This window comes from Ornithorhynchus anatinus, chromosome 2, assembly GCF_004115215.2.
Source record: "Ornithorhynchus anatinus isolate Pmale09 chromosome 2, mOrnAna1.pri.v4, whole genome shotgun sequence".
Taxonomy (NCBI): Eukaryota; Metazoa; Chordata; class Mammalia; order Monotremata; family Ornithorhynchidae; genus Ornithorhynchus; species Ornithorhynchus anatinus.
The window spans coordinates 37,815,145-37,827,955 of record NC_041729.1 but is presented as its reverse complement, the minus strand read 5'-3'; the positions used below and the strand labels follow the sequence as shown (position 1 = coordinate 37,827,955).

The 12,811-nt window shown below is 42.4% G+C and overlaps 1 protein-coding gene across 1 annotated transcript in view; it reads left to right on the top strand.

Annotated features, from left to right (window-relative positions):
* Positions 1-12,811, top strand: part of FOXK1 (forkhead box K1) — a 107,204-nt gene that overhangs the window by 54,691 nt on the left and 39,702 nt on the right. The window contains exon 3 of the mRNA XM_029049501.2: positions 11,584-11,769. Coding sequence (XP_028905334.1) covers positions 11,584-11,769 — 186 coding nt within the window. The remainder of the gene's footprint in view (positions 1-11,583; positions 11,770-12,811) is intronic.

Below are 12,811 nucleotides of genomic sequence, written 5' to 3'. Positions count from 1 at the left end.
CACACTGATCTCCGGTAGTGTTGGTGTGGGTATTTGCACAGTATGCATTACTCTGTGTCCAACCCTATTTGGCTTGTATCCACCCCCAGAGCTTAGTACAGTGCCTGGCACATAGTTAAGTGCTTAACTGGAGAAGCAGTGTGGCTCAGTGGAAAGAACCCGGGCTTGGGAGTCAGAGGTCATGAGTTCGAATCCCAGCTCTGCCACTTGTCAGCTGGGTGACTTTGGGCAAGTCACTTCACTTCTCTGTGCCTCAGTTCCCTCATCTGTAAAATGGGGATTAACTGTGCGCCTCACGTGGGACAACCTGATTACCCTGTATCTACCCCAGCGCTTAGAACAGTACTCTGCACATAGTAAGCGCTTAACAAATATCAACATCAGTATTATTATTATTAACAAATACTATCATTATTATTATATAGCAGTTGGGGCTTACTTTCATTCATTTATTCATGCATTCAATAGTATTTATTGAGCGTTTACTATGTGCAGAGCACTGTACTAAGTGCTTGGAATGTACAAATCGGCAACAGATAGTCACTGCCCATTGACGGGCTTACAATTGGGGGAGACAGACAGACAAGAACAATAGCAATAAATAGAATCAAGGGGATGAATGTCTCATTAAAACAATAGCAATAAATAGAATCAAGGTGATGTACATCTCATTAACAAAATAAATAGGGTAATAAAATATATACAATTGAGCGGACATGCACAGTGCTGAGGGGGAGGAGCAGAGGGAAAGGGGGTAAAGAGGGCTTAGCGGCGGGGGGTAGAGGGGGAGCAGAGGGAGCAAAGGGAAAAGGGGAAGCTCAGTCTGGGAAGGCCTCTTGGAGGAGGTGAGCTCTAAGTAGGGCTTTGAAGAGGGGAAGAGAATGAGTTTGGTGGAGGTGAGGAGGGAGGGCATTCCAGGACTGCGGGAGGACGTGGCCCAGAGGTCGATGGCGGGATAGGCGAGAATGGGGGATGGTGAGGAGGTGGGCGGCGGAGGAGCGGAGCATGCAGGGTGGGGAGTAGAAAGAGAGAAGGGAGGAGAGGTGGGAGGGGGCAAGGTGATGGAGAGCCTTGAAGCCTAGAGTGAGAAGTTTTTGCTTTATGCGGAGGTTAATAGGCAACCACTGGAGGTTTTTAAGACGGGGAGTGACATGCCCAGGGTGTTTCTGCAGGAAGATGAGCCGGTCAGTGGAATGAATTTACTTTGTCTCATGGCTTTGTTCGGAGCATGTGTTGATACCTTCATGTGAAAGTGAACTCTAAAATCAGGATGACCACCATATGCAATTACTGTGAAGGTGATTTCCAGTTTGGATTGGGTATGTAATACAGTCAGGATTGTCATTTTGTCACAGAAGGCCTACTCCTAAAAGCCTAAGCCAGTGAAAAAAATGTGAGAAATTTAAGAGGAGAATGAGGTTCATTTGGAAAATCTATCTTTGGAAAGATGAGGCTTTTAAAATTAAATAACACTTAATGATATTTTCAGTTCAGAACCTATTCAGGGTGATAATTCCTGGAAGAATGATTCACCAGTATTCACAGCAGAGCTTTTGCAAATCTGTTACAGTAAATTCTGCAGAAATGCTCACCATTAACCTTGCCATTGCATAATGCACATTATCCAAATAAGAGCCAGCACCTGGTGTTTCTCTATGAGAATTTGACCCCTTCCAATAACTTTAATACTTAGAAACATGTACTTATGAAATAAGAACCCGTCTGGATTTTTCTTCCTTGGTTCTAAGACCACTGGATTACCCGATTTTTCTGAGAACCACTGTATCAATCAAGCAATGGTATTTATTGAGCACTTACTATTTGCAGAGCACTCTGCAGAGTGCTTGGGAGAGTGCAACAGATTTAGCGTATACATTCCCCGCTTATAATGTGTATGTTAACCAGTCACACTTTACATAATAGCTGTTTCACATAGCCTATCACCAAACCGTTTTCTAGGATTTGGCTGTTGTCATCAGTTGACTTCAGTTAAATGTCAAAACCCACATCCACTAGCCAAGTGAAAGTCATGTACTTTTGATGGCAATCCACTACATTGCTGATGAATCACGGCAGCTTAAAAATGCCCAGCAACTATCAACATCAGATTAGATAAATGGAGAAAAATGTCCTGTTGAAAGGGTAAGGAAAATTAAGTATTAGGATTATAGATGGCTCACTAAGACCTCTAGAGCAGGAAAAAATCTTTTAATCATTATTGGAACCATTTCAGGATAACAGATGTATTCTGCAGCCATTTTAGTGAGGTAAAGGGGTGAGAGTGAATGTAGGAGGTATACTAAAGGGCAGCACCATGAAAGGCACCCCAGGGAAATGCAAATGAAATAAACCAACTGCCAGTGCCGCTGTACCCGATAACAAAATTAAAGTGAGGTGTGGGCTCTATTGATTGAAGAAAAGGAAACCCTGTCAGTATCAGGAAACATGGTGGAAAAAGTCCTGGGAGTTAGAGGATCTGGGTTTTAATACTGTCTCTGCCAGTTGCCCGGTGTGTGATCTTGGGCAAGTCACTTAACTTCTGTGGGCCTCAGTTTCCTCAAATGTAAAATAGGGATTCAAAACTTGTTCTCCTTCCTGCTTAGGCCATGAGCTCCATGTAGAACAGGGACTCTGTTGGACCTGAACTTGTATCTACCGCAGTGCTTAGAACAGTGCGTGACACATAGTAAGGACTTAATAAATACAATTGTAATAAATACTAAAGATGAAAGGGTTAAATAGTTTCCTATCAACCCTGGGCGTTTCTCCATCTCCCTGTCTGAGTGAAGAGATCAGTGGGGATGTTGAGTCCAACAGGGTTGAGCACCAGTATTCACAGCAAAATACTGTACCTACTGGAGGTTTTTTCACCCTTTCTGACTGAAATGTTTGCTCGGATAAACTTTACTTTGATTTCTTTTCTTTTTTTAATGGGATTTTGTTAAGTGCTTATTACGTGCCATACACAGTTCTAAGCACTGGTATAGAAACAAGATAATCAGGTTGGACACAATCCCTGTCCCACATAATAATAATGTTGGTATTTGTTAAGCGCTTACTATGTTCAGAGCACTGTTCTAAGCGCTGGGGTAGATACAGGGTAAACAGGTTGTCCCACTTAGGGCTCACAGTTAATCCCCATTTTACAGATGAGGTAACTGAGGCACAGAGAAGTGAAGTGACTTGCCCACAATCACAGAGCTGACGAGTGGCAGAGCCGGGAGTCGAACCCATGACCTCTGACTCCGAAGCCCAGGCTCTTTCCACTGAACCATGCTGCTTCACATTCTTAATCCCCATTTTACAGGTGAAGTAACTGAGGCCCAGAGAAGTAAAGTGACTTGCCTGAGATCACACAGCAAGCAAGTAGTGGAGCTGAGACTAGAGCCCAGTTCCTTCTGACTCCCAGACCTGTGCTCTGTCCACTGGGCAACGCTGCGTTCTCGGTGATTTTAGCAACTTTTGGTTTTGAAAAAAAAAAAAAAGGATGTTAGGGGATTTTGTCGGGCTGCACTCAAAGTATGTTTTTGGGTAATCTGCTTCTTAAAAGATACCTTTGGAGTGTGCCTGTTACTGTCCAGAATTTGTGCTGGCCTTGCAATATGTGGGCTTCAACAGGGATTTTGGACAGAGGAACATGGGAAAAGTGTTTCCAGCTCTGACCCCTCTTCACTTCTCCTCTTCTCCTCTCCCCTCCTCCCCCCACACTGTCTTGATTGGCCCCTGGAATTGGACTTGCGCAGGTCTCCAGCCTAATATGGTGACGTTCTCTTCCATAGAAGCCGCAGGGGCATGGGGTGGGCATCACTTTAGAGCTGGGAGAATTTCTTAATGCTTTCTTAATGCTTTATCAGGTGTGAGTGGCATGCCTTCTGGAGCAAAAATGCACAGACCCATCTCACTTAGCAGGTGCTCTTTTAAAGGCGGCAAGTGTTGGAAAATTCCACAGTTCAAAAAGGGTAGTAGAAAGGGAAAGCTTCCTTAGAAGATAGTTTGAAAACCTTGAAGGATAGCCATGCATCAGGCAGGGTGGGATCTTGTTGGGCACAGAGGTTAATTAGACAAACCTATTACAGCAGTGCAGTAAAGGGTGATGAGTTGTTGAATAACCTGCCTTTCACCTTTTCCTTTTGTGAAGTTAATTTTACCCTGTTTATTCTTCTTTATTTTCATTCTGCCAATAAGAGTATAAAGTAGGAAATACACGGCAGTGATCCATGGAAAATGTGTGGTGATTATTGATGATGAATTACTGCCTAATTAAAATGTGTAGTGTAGGTGGGCTGAAACAGTCTACAGATTGGTAGCCTTATAAGTGTTAGAAATTATGGTAAAATGGAAAATTTAACATTTCTACCATATTGAAGTATTGTTTGAAAATCTCAGAAGATATATTGAAGCATCTCAGAATTTCAAGACAAACAGGTTTCCACTCTATTTTTCTAACACTTTCTTCAGGCTCTGTAGGCAACCCATGTTAATAGACTGTACTAAATCATGCGATCAATAACTTTTGATAGCTCATTAGCACACTAACTAAAAGGGGTAATTGATAAAAGAAACACGTCAAATCCATGGGTCATGTGTGGCCTCTGTGTAGGTTTTCTGCAAGCCCTTGGAGACAGCCATAATAACAGGAAGGAAGAGGAGAAAGCTTAGTCCTCTCATAACTTCGCCAGGAACCTGGCAAAGTGCTGCAATCAGGAGGAGACCCATTAAGCAGAGATAGGTTGTGTAATTGTGAGGGGAAGTGGAAGGATGTGTGTGTGTGTAGGGTTATATTGTCTGTGGGATTGGAGAAAAAGTTGTAGTATCCCATTTTCTTAGTTGAAAGAAAATAGTGGGCACCATTAGTGGCTATTGTCAGTGGTTCATGAAGTCCAGCATTCCCTCACCAGTGGTCATAGTAAGATGCTAGGAGGTACTGTTCATTTATTCATTCATTCAATCGTATATCATATTTATTGAGCACTTACTACATGCAGAACACTGTACTAAGTGCTTGGAAAGTATAATTCAGCAATAGAGACAATACCTGCCCACAATGGGCTTACAGTCTGGGGGGGGGGGAGACAGACATCAAAACAAGTTAACAGGCATCAATATAAATAAATATAATTATAGATATATACAAATATACATAAGTGCTATGCGGGTGAGATTGTGTGTATTGTGTATTTTCTGATGGGTGCCCTTTTTGGCACTGACCCAAGTGTTTAAGGATATACTGACTTTACCCTTCTGCATTCCTTAAACCCCTCTTGACCCTGCAATATACTTGGCCTGAAGCACTATGTCCTATGTTACCTAATTCCATATGCTGTTGCCTGCTGGGTGAAGAAATGTGTGCTTTTTTTGTTTTATGCCTGTCATTCTCAAGCTACAGTGGGTGTCCCTTCATCCTGGTGTTGTGGGATTTGGGGAAACAAGCTTCCATGTTTACCCTGCCAATACCCCATATGGTTATATATGGTTCAAGTAGAATGTTCCCTCTCAGCCTGAGTCATTCCAGGCCAGAGTCCTGTCTATTTCAGTACATCCTCCAAAGTGTTGCTCCATTGCCGCCAATTTACTTGGTTGTTTTTTCTCTTTGCCATCTCCATCTTATTTCCTCCTGAGGAGCCACAGCCAGAGTGATATACTGTGTGTCAGATATGGGTATACTGTGGTTTTATATAATGGCAGTATTATGCCTTTTGTTTTGTCAACGTTTTCTGATGATGCCCAAGTATACATTCAGTTAGCCCTTTTGGTCTTCACTGGACGAGTGATTTAAAAGAATAGTCAAAATTGACTCCAAGAGCTTTTCCTTGTGTGTTATGACTAATAAGCTCTAGGTCATCATCCTGTATTTGTAATTTGTTTTTCCCCCTCAGATGTGTTATCTTGCTCTTGCTCACACTGATACTCATCTACTATTTTTCAGTCCACTCACTTAGTTTTATAAAGTCTTTGTAGTAGGGACATTATCTTCAGGGAATTTCCCTATCCAAAAGAACCTAGTGTCATCTATAAACTGAAGATTTCACCAATCTCTTTTCTAGGTCATATCATGAGAATCTATTCAAAACAGATCCCTAAGGGAACTCATTATTTACACCCCTCCATCCTGAAAAGTGGTCGTGTGTTTTGTATCCTTTAAACCAGTTGTGGGGGTTTTTTAAATCGTGATAGTATATTCTCCTTAATTCCAAGCCTTTGGTGAAGAACTTAGTCTAAGACATTTGAAATTCTAAATATACATTTACTGGTTCTCATCTAGCCACATGATTATTGACCTGAGGGGTGCTAACTTTTCACTTTGAGCAGGGAATGACAGGAAGCTTCATGTGGGTCAGGAAGGAAAAATGGGGAGAAGAGGGGAGAAGGGATAAGAAGGATAAGGTGAGGAGGAACTCACCTCACCCAAACCCGGTCCTCCCCCTGACTTTCCCATCACTGAACACAGCACCACCATTCTAAGGGTCTCATAAGCCCGTAAGCATGGAATTATATGTCTCATTCAATCCACATATGCAATCTGTCACCAAATCCTATCGGTTCTACCTTTACATTATTAAAATCTGCCCTTTCTTCTGCATCCAAACTGCTACTATATTGATCCAAACATTTACCCTATAGCCCACCTTGACTACTGCATCAGCCACTTTGTTGGCCTCCCCACTCCTCAAGAACCTCCTGTGTTTGCTTGTCCATGTCCTCATCAAACAGAAATTCATGACCATTGGCTTTAAAGCATTCAGTCACCTTGCCCCCTCCTAGCTTCCCTTGCTGACTTCCTATTGCAACCCAGCACACTCACTTTGCTTCTTCAGCACCAACTTACTATATCTTGAACTCGTCTATCTCACTGCCAACCCCTGGCCCACCTCCTGTCTCTGGCCTGAGCTCCTCCCCCCCCTCATTTCCATCAGACCGTCACTCACCCTACCTTCAAAGCGTTATTGTTAATAATTATGCTAATAATAATAATTTTAAAATTGTGGTATTCATTAAGCACTTAATATGTCCCAAGCTCTGCACTAAGCATTGAAGTAGATTCCGGAAAATCAGATCCCATGTGGGGCTCAAATTCTAAGTAGGAAGGAGAACACATTTTGAATCCCCATTTTGCAGATGAGGGAACTGAGGCCCAGAAAAGTTAAATGACTTTCCCAAGGTCACACAAGCAGGTAAATGGCACATAAGGGATTAGGACCCAGCTCCTCTGACTCCCAGACCTTTTTCCACTAGCCCGTGATGCTTTCTATTAAATCACATCTTCGCTGAGAGACCTTCCCTGAGTAAGCCCTCATAACCCCTACTCCCTGTCCAGTGTCCTTGTCAGGAAGGAAAAATCCTTGCACTTGGATTTGTACTCTGTATTCATCCCACCCTCAGCACCATAGCACTTAGGTCCATGTATCTGTACTTTGTTTTTATGTCTGTCTCCCCCTCTAGATTTAAGCATGTCGAGGGCAGGGAACATGTCTATCAACTCTGAAGGAAAGAGTTTAGTTACCCTCTGTTTTTGCACCATTTTGATCAGCTCTAAGCACTGCCATCTCTAGTCAAGTAGCAGCGGCTGTGGCATCTGCTGAGAGCTCACCCCCTCCAAGAGGCCTTCCCAGACTGAGCTTCCCCCCTTTTCCCTCTGCTCCCCCTCCACCCTCTACTCCTCCTCCACCCTCTGCTCCTCCCCCTTCCCCTCCCCTCAGCTGAGCCCCCTTCCCCTCTGCTCCCCCTCCCCGCCCCATCCTCTGCTCCTCCCCCTCCCCCTTTCTCCTCCCTTCAGCACTGTCCTCATTTGTATATATTATTTATTACCCTATTTATTCTGTTTATGAGATGTACGTCCCCTTGATTCTATTTATCATGATAATGTTGTCTTGTTTTTATTTTGTTCTGTTTTGCTTTGCTGTCTTTCCCCCCCGATTAGACTGTGAGCCCATCATTGGGCAGGGACTGTCTGTATCTGTTGCCGAATTGTACATTCCAAGCGCTTAGTACAGTGCTCTGCACATAGTAAGTGCTCAATAAATACTATTGAATGAATGAATGACTCTGCTCAGGACATGCCAAGCGAATCAGCAGATGGCAGCAACTCTGGGTTTGAAAGCAGTGCGGTGGCTTTCCAAACTGGTCCTGTGAAGTTGACCCAACCACTACCGTAGCTCTGAAGCCCCCAGCTCGTGCCTTGGCCTCAGACCACCCTCCCTGGCAGTCTTGGGGGACTAGAATGAGCTGAGCATGTAGCTTGTCCCCTGTGGGTTCTGGCCTGGTCCTGGAGCCCAGAGATTTAAGAAGTGATGAAAAGAATCACCCAGGTGCTGAAACCCGATCCAGATCCAGGAGCCGCTTTGTACGTTTCTGGGGTAAGAACATCAGAGCTGATATCTTGGTTCCCCTTATGGTTCCAAGGAGACAACAGAAGGGCTGAGAGAGGTAGTCATTCTAGTCACAGTTATACAGGCAGCTCAAAAAGCTGTGGAAGTGAAGACTGACTTGGCCCCTTCGGTACTGGGCAGTGGCTCCCTTCATCCCTTGGAGCTATGCCTCTAGTTGATTCCTCAGAATTTTAGAAGACCAGGGAGGCATCTTTTCCCCTCTCAGAAACCTTGCTGTCTTTCCCATTCAATCAGTGCTATTTATTTAGTGCTTACTGTGGGCCCAGCCCTGTACTAAATGCTTGGGAGAGTACAGTACAATAGAGTTGGTAGACATGTTTCCTGCCCACAACGAGTTTACAGTCTAAAGGGACTGTAAACTGATGGAAAGAAGTTTTTTTATGATGTGGAGGTTGATGGGAAACCACTGGAGATTCTTGAGGAGTGGGGAAATGTGGACTGGATGGAGTTTTGAAAGTACGTGCCGGGCAGTAGAGTGAAGTATGGACTGGAGTAAGGGAGAGGCGAGAGGCAGGGAGGTTAGTGAGGAGGCAAATGCAGAAGTCAGAGTGGGATAGAATAAGTGCTTGGATCAGGATTGTAGCAGTTTGGGTGAAAAGGAAAGGGTGGATTTTGGTGAGCTTCTGAAGGTAGAATTGATGGGATTTGCTGACATTGAAGATGTGAGAGAGATGAGTCTAGGATAACACCAAGGGTACGGGTTTGTGAGACAGGATAGTGATGTTATCTACAGTGATGGGAAAGACATGGGAAGGACAGGGTTTGGGTGGGAAGAAAAGTTCTGTTTTGGACATTAGTACAACAGGTTGTCTTTTTCTAATGTTTACTGATCCTAAATGTGAAGTATGATCAAGCTTATTAATTTTGCCGGTATAGGCATGAGGCATTCATGCCTATAGTTTCCCAGTACACCTCTTCATTTAGGTGGGTGTTATACTGGCTATCTCCTAGTCTTCCAGTATAGCACCAAATTATAACAATAAGTAGAATCCTTGGTCTGGAGTTTGGCAATTTCCCCTCTGAGCTCTTTCAGGCTTCCTGGGTGGATGTCATCCAGACCTCCTGATTGTTTGCATCTAGTTCATCAGTTTAGTCTAAAACATCCTGTATGACCCCCACAATTTGGCCCAGTTTTTCTGAACTATCTACTACCAAAAAAAGACAACAACTCCAAAACACAATTTGGGTGTGGAAAACTCTTTAAAGTCTTCTTTAGTAAAGATCAAACTAAAACATTCTTTGAGCCTTTCGACTCTTCACCCCAAGGTACACCTTTCTACTCCATGACCATCAAGTGGCTCCCTCTGTTTTCCTAGGGATGTCTGGCTTTTGAAGTTTTTAAAAGAACCTTTGTTACTTGTTACTTACCATTCCTTGCATTGTGTCTTTCAAATTCCTTTTGGCCCTGCCTGATTTCTGGTCTGCTCCTGATCTGCCACTCTTAATTGGCTTTCCTAGTCCCACTCCAGTGAACTTTTCATATGTGAAGGGGTGAGGACAACCACACAAGATTTCTGTTGGCTGACATGTTTTCTTTTGTTCTTTGGCACACATTTAGGTGGGTCTTTAAGATGGTGTTTAAACAGCCTCCAGGCTTCTATTAAGTCACTTGTTTCTCAGCTATTCTTTTCAGCATCACAACTAAGCTTCCATTTATTCATTGTATTAGGTTGTAAATCATTTCACAAATAAATCATTAATGATTTGGAGTTCTTCAAGTGTGATTGACAAATGAATACATAGCAGCCATCTTTCCATAGGAATGATTGTGACATGCCCGTTAGAGAGAGTGCTTAGGTTGCTGTCATGTGGGTGGAGGTTTCTTTGAGGTTTCTTTAGGGGTTTGTGTCTTACCTTCATTCATGAGACATTATCATATGATTTAATGATGTTGATATGTTAAACTGTGACCTGTATTGAGGGTTTTTAGCTTCATATCAACCCTATGTGGTTATATATACAAACATTTTACAATTTGTGGAGACCAAGGCAACATGTAAGGTTGTTAGTTAAAAATGGATGCAGGGTTCAACAGAAACTGAATTCAGGATTCTTGGCCCATTCCATAGCTTTCACAACAGTCACACTCCCTGAGGAAAAATGTGTGTGTGTGTATATTCTGACAGGAAAGTGATATATATTATAGATGTTACATATAGGTTGAATATAGGTTTATAGGTTTATATATATATATATATAGGTTATATATAAAATTTCCTATCATTTCTTATCCAATGCTGTAACAGCCTCAATATTTTGGCATAAATCTTTGCTTTTCTCTCCATAATAATTCAAGTAAATGGTGACTTTGGTATTTTAATGCAATGACTGATGTTCAGTTTAAAGTGTTGTATGTCACTGTGGTTTTTCAAAAGAAATCCTAACAGGAAGCAGCAGCCCTATTTCACCTTCCAAGCCCCTCTAGTAGGTGATGTCCCAGGCTAAGCCCCACTTTTCCTCAGCTCCTCCTCCCCTCCCTATATCTCCCCGACTTGCTCCCTTTGCTCTACTCCCCCTCCCACCCCACACCACTTGTGTATATATGTATATATCTATAATTGTATTTATATTGATGCCTGTATTTTGTTTGGTTGTCTGTCTCCCCCCCCTTTCTAGACTTAAGCCCGTTGTGGGCAGGGAATGTCTGCCTTTATTGCTGAATTATACTTTCCAAGTGCTTAGTACAGTGTGTTGCACACAGTAAGCGCTCAATAAATACAGTTGAGTGAATGTCATCTTTGGGTAGGACATCTTTTCTGCTCAATGGAAGCAGAGTTGTGTGGTTAAAACGGATCAGATTTTTACGTCTCTTTTTGAAGCAAGAGAGTAATTCTCTTTTAGGTTTCAATTAGTGTTGTGTTTTAATGAACTTAAAGTGGTTTAATTTAATTAAAAACAGTGGTTTAAATACTAGTGATTGATAGTTATATTTCTTTTTTATTGGTATTTCTAAGGAACATTTCTTCTAAAGAAAACTGTTATCATTAGCCACTTCATAAGTACATTTAATGACTGCATAACAGACGTTGCTGTATCTTTTAAATTAATAGAGGTACCAAATTGATACATACAGCACTCTTAGTGCTGTTCTAGTAAATTGGAATGTTACTGAATGAGTCTTACTTACTGCAGAATTGCTTTATTCATTTATTATTCATTTATTACACCTCTCTCCTTTTTTCCTTTCCCTTTTCAGATGTACTTTCCGATTCCCTAGCACAGTCATAAAGATCCAGTTCACATCTCTATACCACAAAGAAGAAGCTCCACCGTCTCCCCTTCGGCCCCTTTACCCTCAGATCTCGCCTCTGAAAATCCACATTCCAGAGTCAGATCTCCGGAGCCTGGTCAGCCCCCTCCCTTCCCCCACTGGCACAATCAGGTAAGTAGCTTGCTCTGTGGGGCACAGCTCTTGCTGTGTACAGTGATCGTTATTTACACGGCACTTGACACAATTATATATAAATAAAAGTTACACTATGTCAAGTCAGTTCTTCCTGGATAAATGTTTTCAATATATTTTGAATATAAGGCTACGGCAAAATTAGGAGTTTCAACAATATCTGGATGTAATGCTATATATTATCAGAAAAAAATGTAAATGTCATGAACACAGTATGAGTATCATGAGTTTTCTTTAACATAGGCTGCATTAAGAATATGACTGTGTTCCAGAACTGACTGACTGAATGTACACTCCAAGAATATTTTTAAACTTTTAAGTTTGCTAAAGAGGAAAGGGGCCTACATATATTCATAAATTGATTTTTTGGGTAGGAATTATATTGTGGCTAGATGCTGTTATGTACTGTAGACCACATAAATTAGTCAAAGCTTTAAAAAGCATGAGTATCAGCGTTTGGCTAATGGTTAATGAAAAGTCTTACCAAGTGTGAAAAATGGTGTGGAATGTAATAGCCCAACAGAGGTTGGAAAGTCAGGGATATTGTCAGGAGGGGCCTCGTTTTTTTTGTTTTGTTTTTAATGGAATTTGTTAAGTACTTAGTGTGTTCCAGGCACTGTACTAATTGCTGGGGTAGATACAAGCTAATCAGGTGGGACACAGTCTCTGTTCCACCTGGGGTTCACAGTTGTAATCCCCATTTTACAGATGAGGTATCTGAAGCCCAGAGAAATGAAGACACTTACACAAGGTCACACAGCAGACAAGTGGCAGAGCTAGGAGTAGAACCCAGGTTCTTCTGGCTCCTAGGCCTGAGTTCTGTCCACTAGGCCACTTGCTATTATTGTTATTGGTTTTTTTACTGTATTGGGCATTTACAATGTGCCAAATACTGTACTAATTAATACCTGAGGTAAAATGGCCCTTGCTCTCTGGTCCTGCTGGGGATGGGACTAGCTTTACTTCTGCAGTGTCAGGGGAGAGAAGGGAAGCTATCCCAGCCATCGTCAGGCCTTCCCTC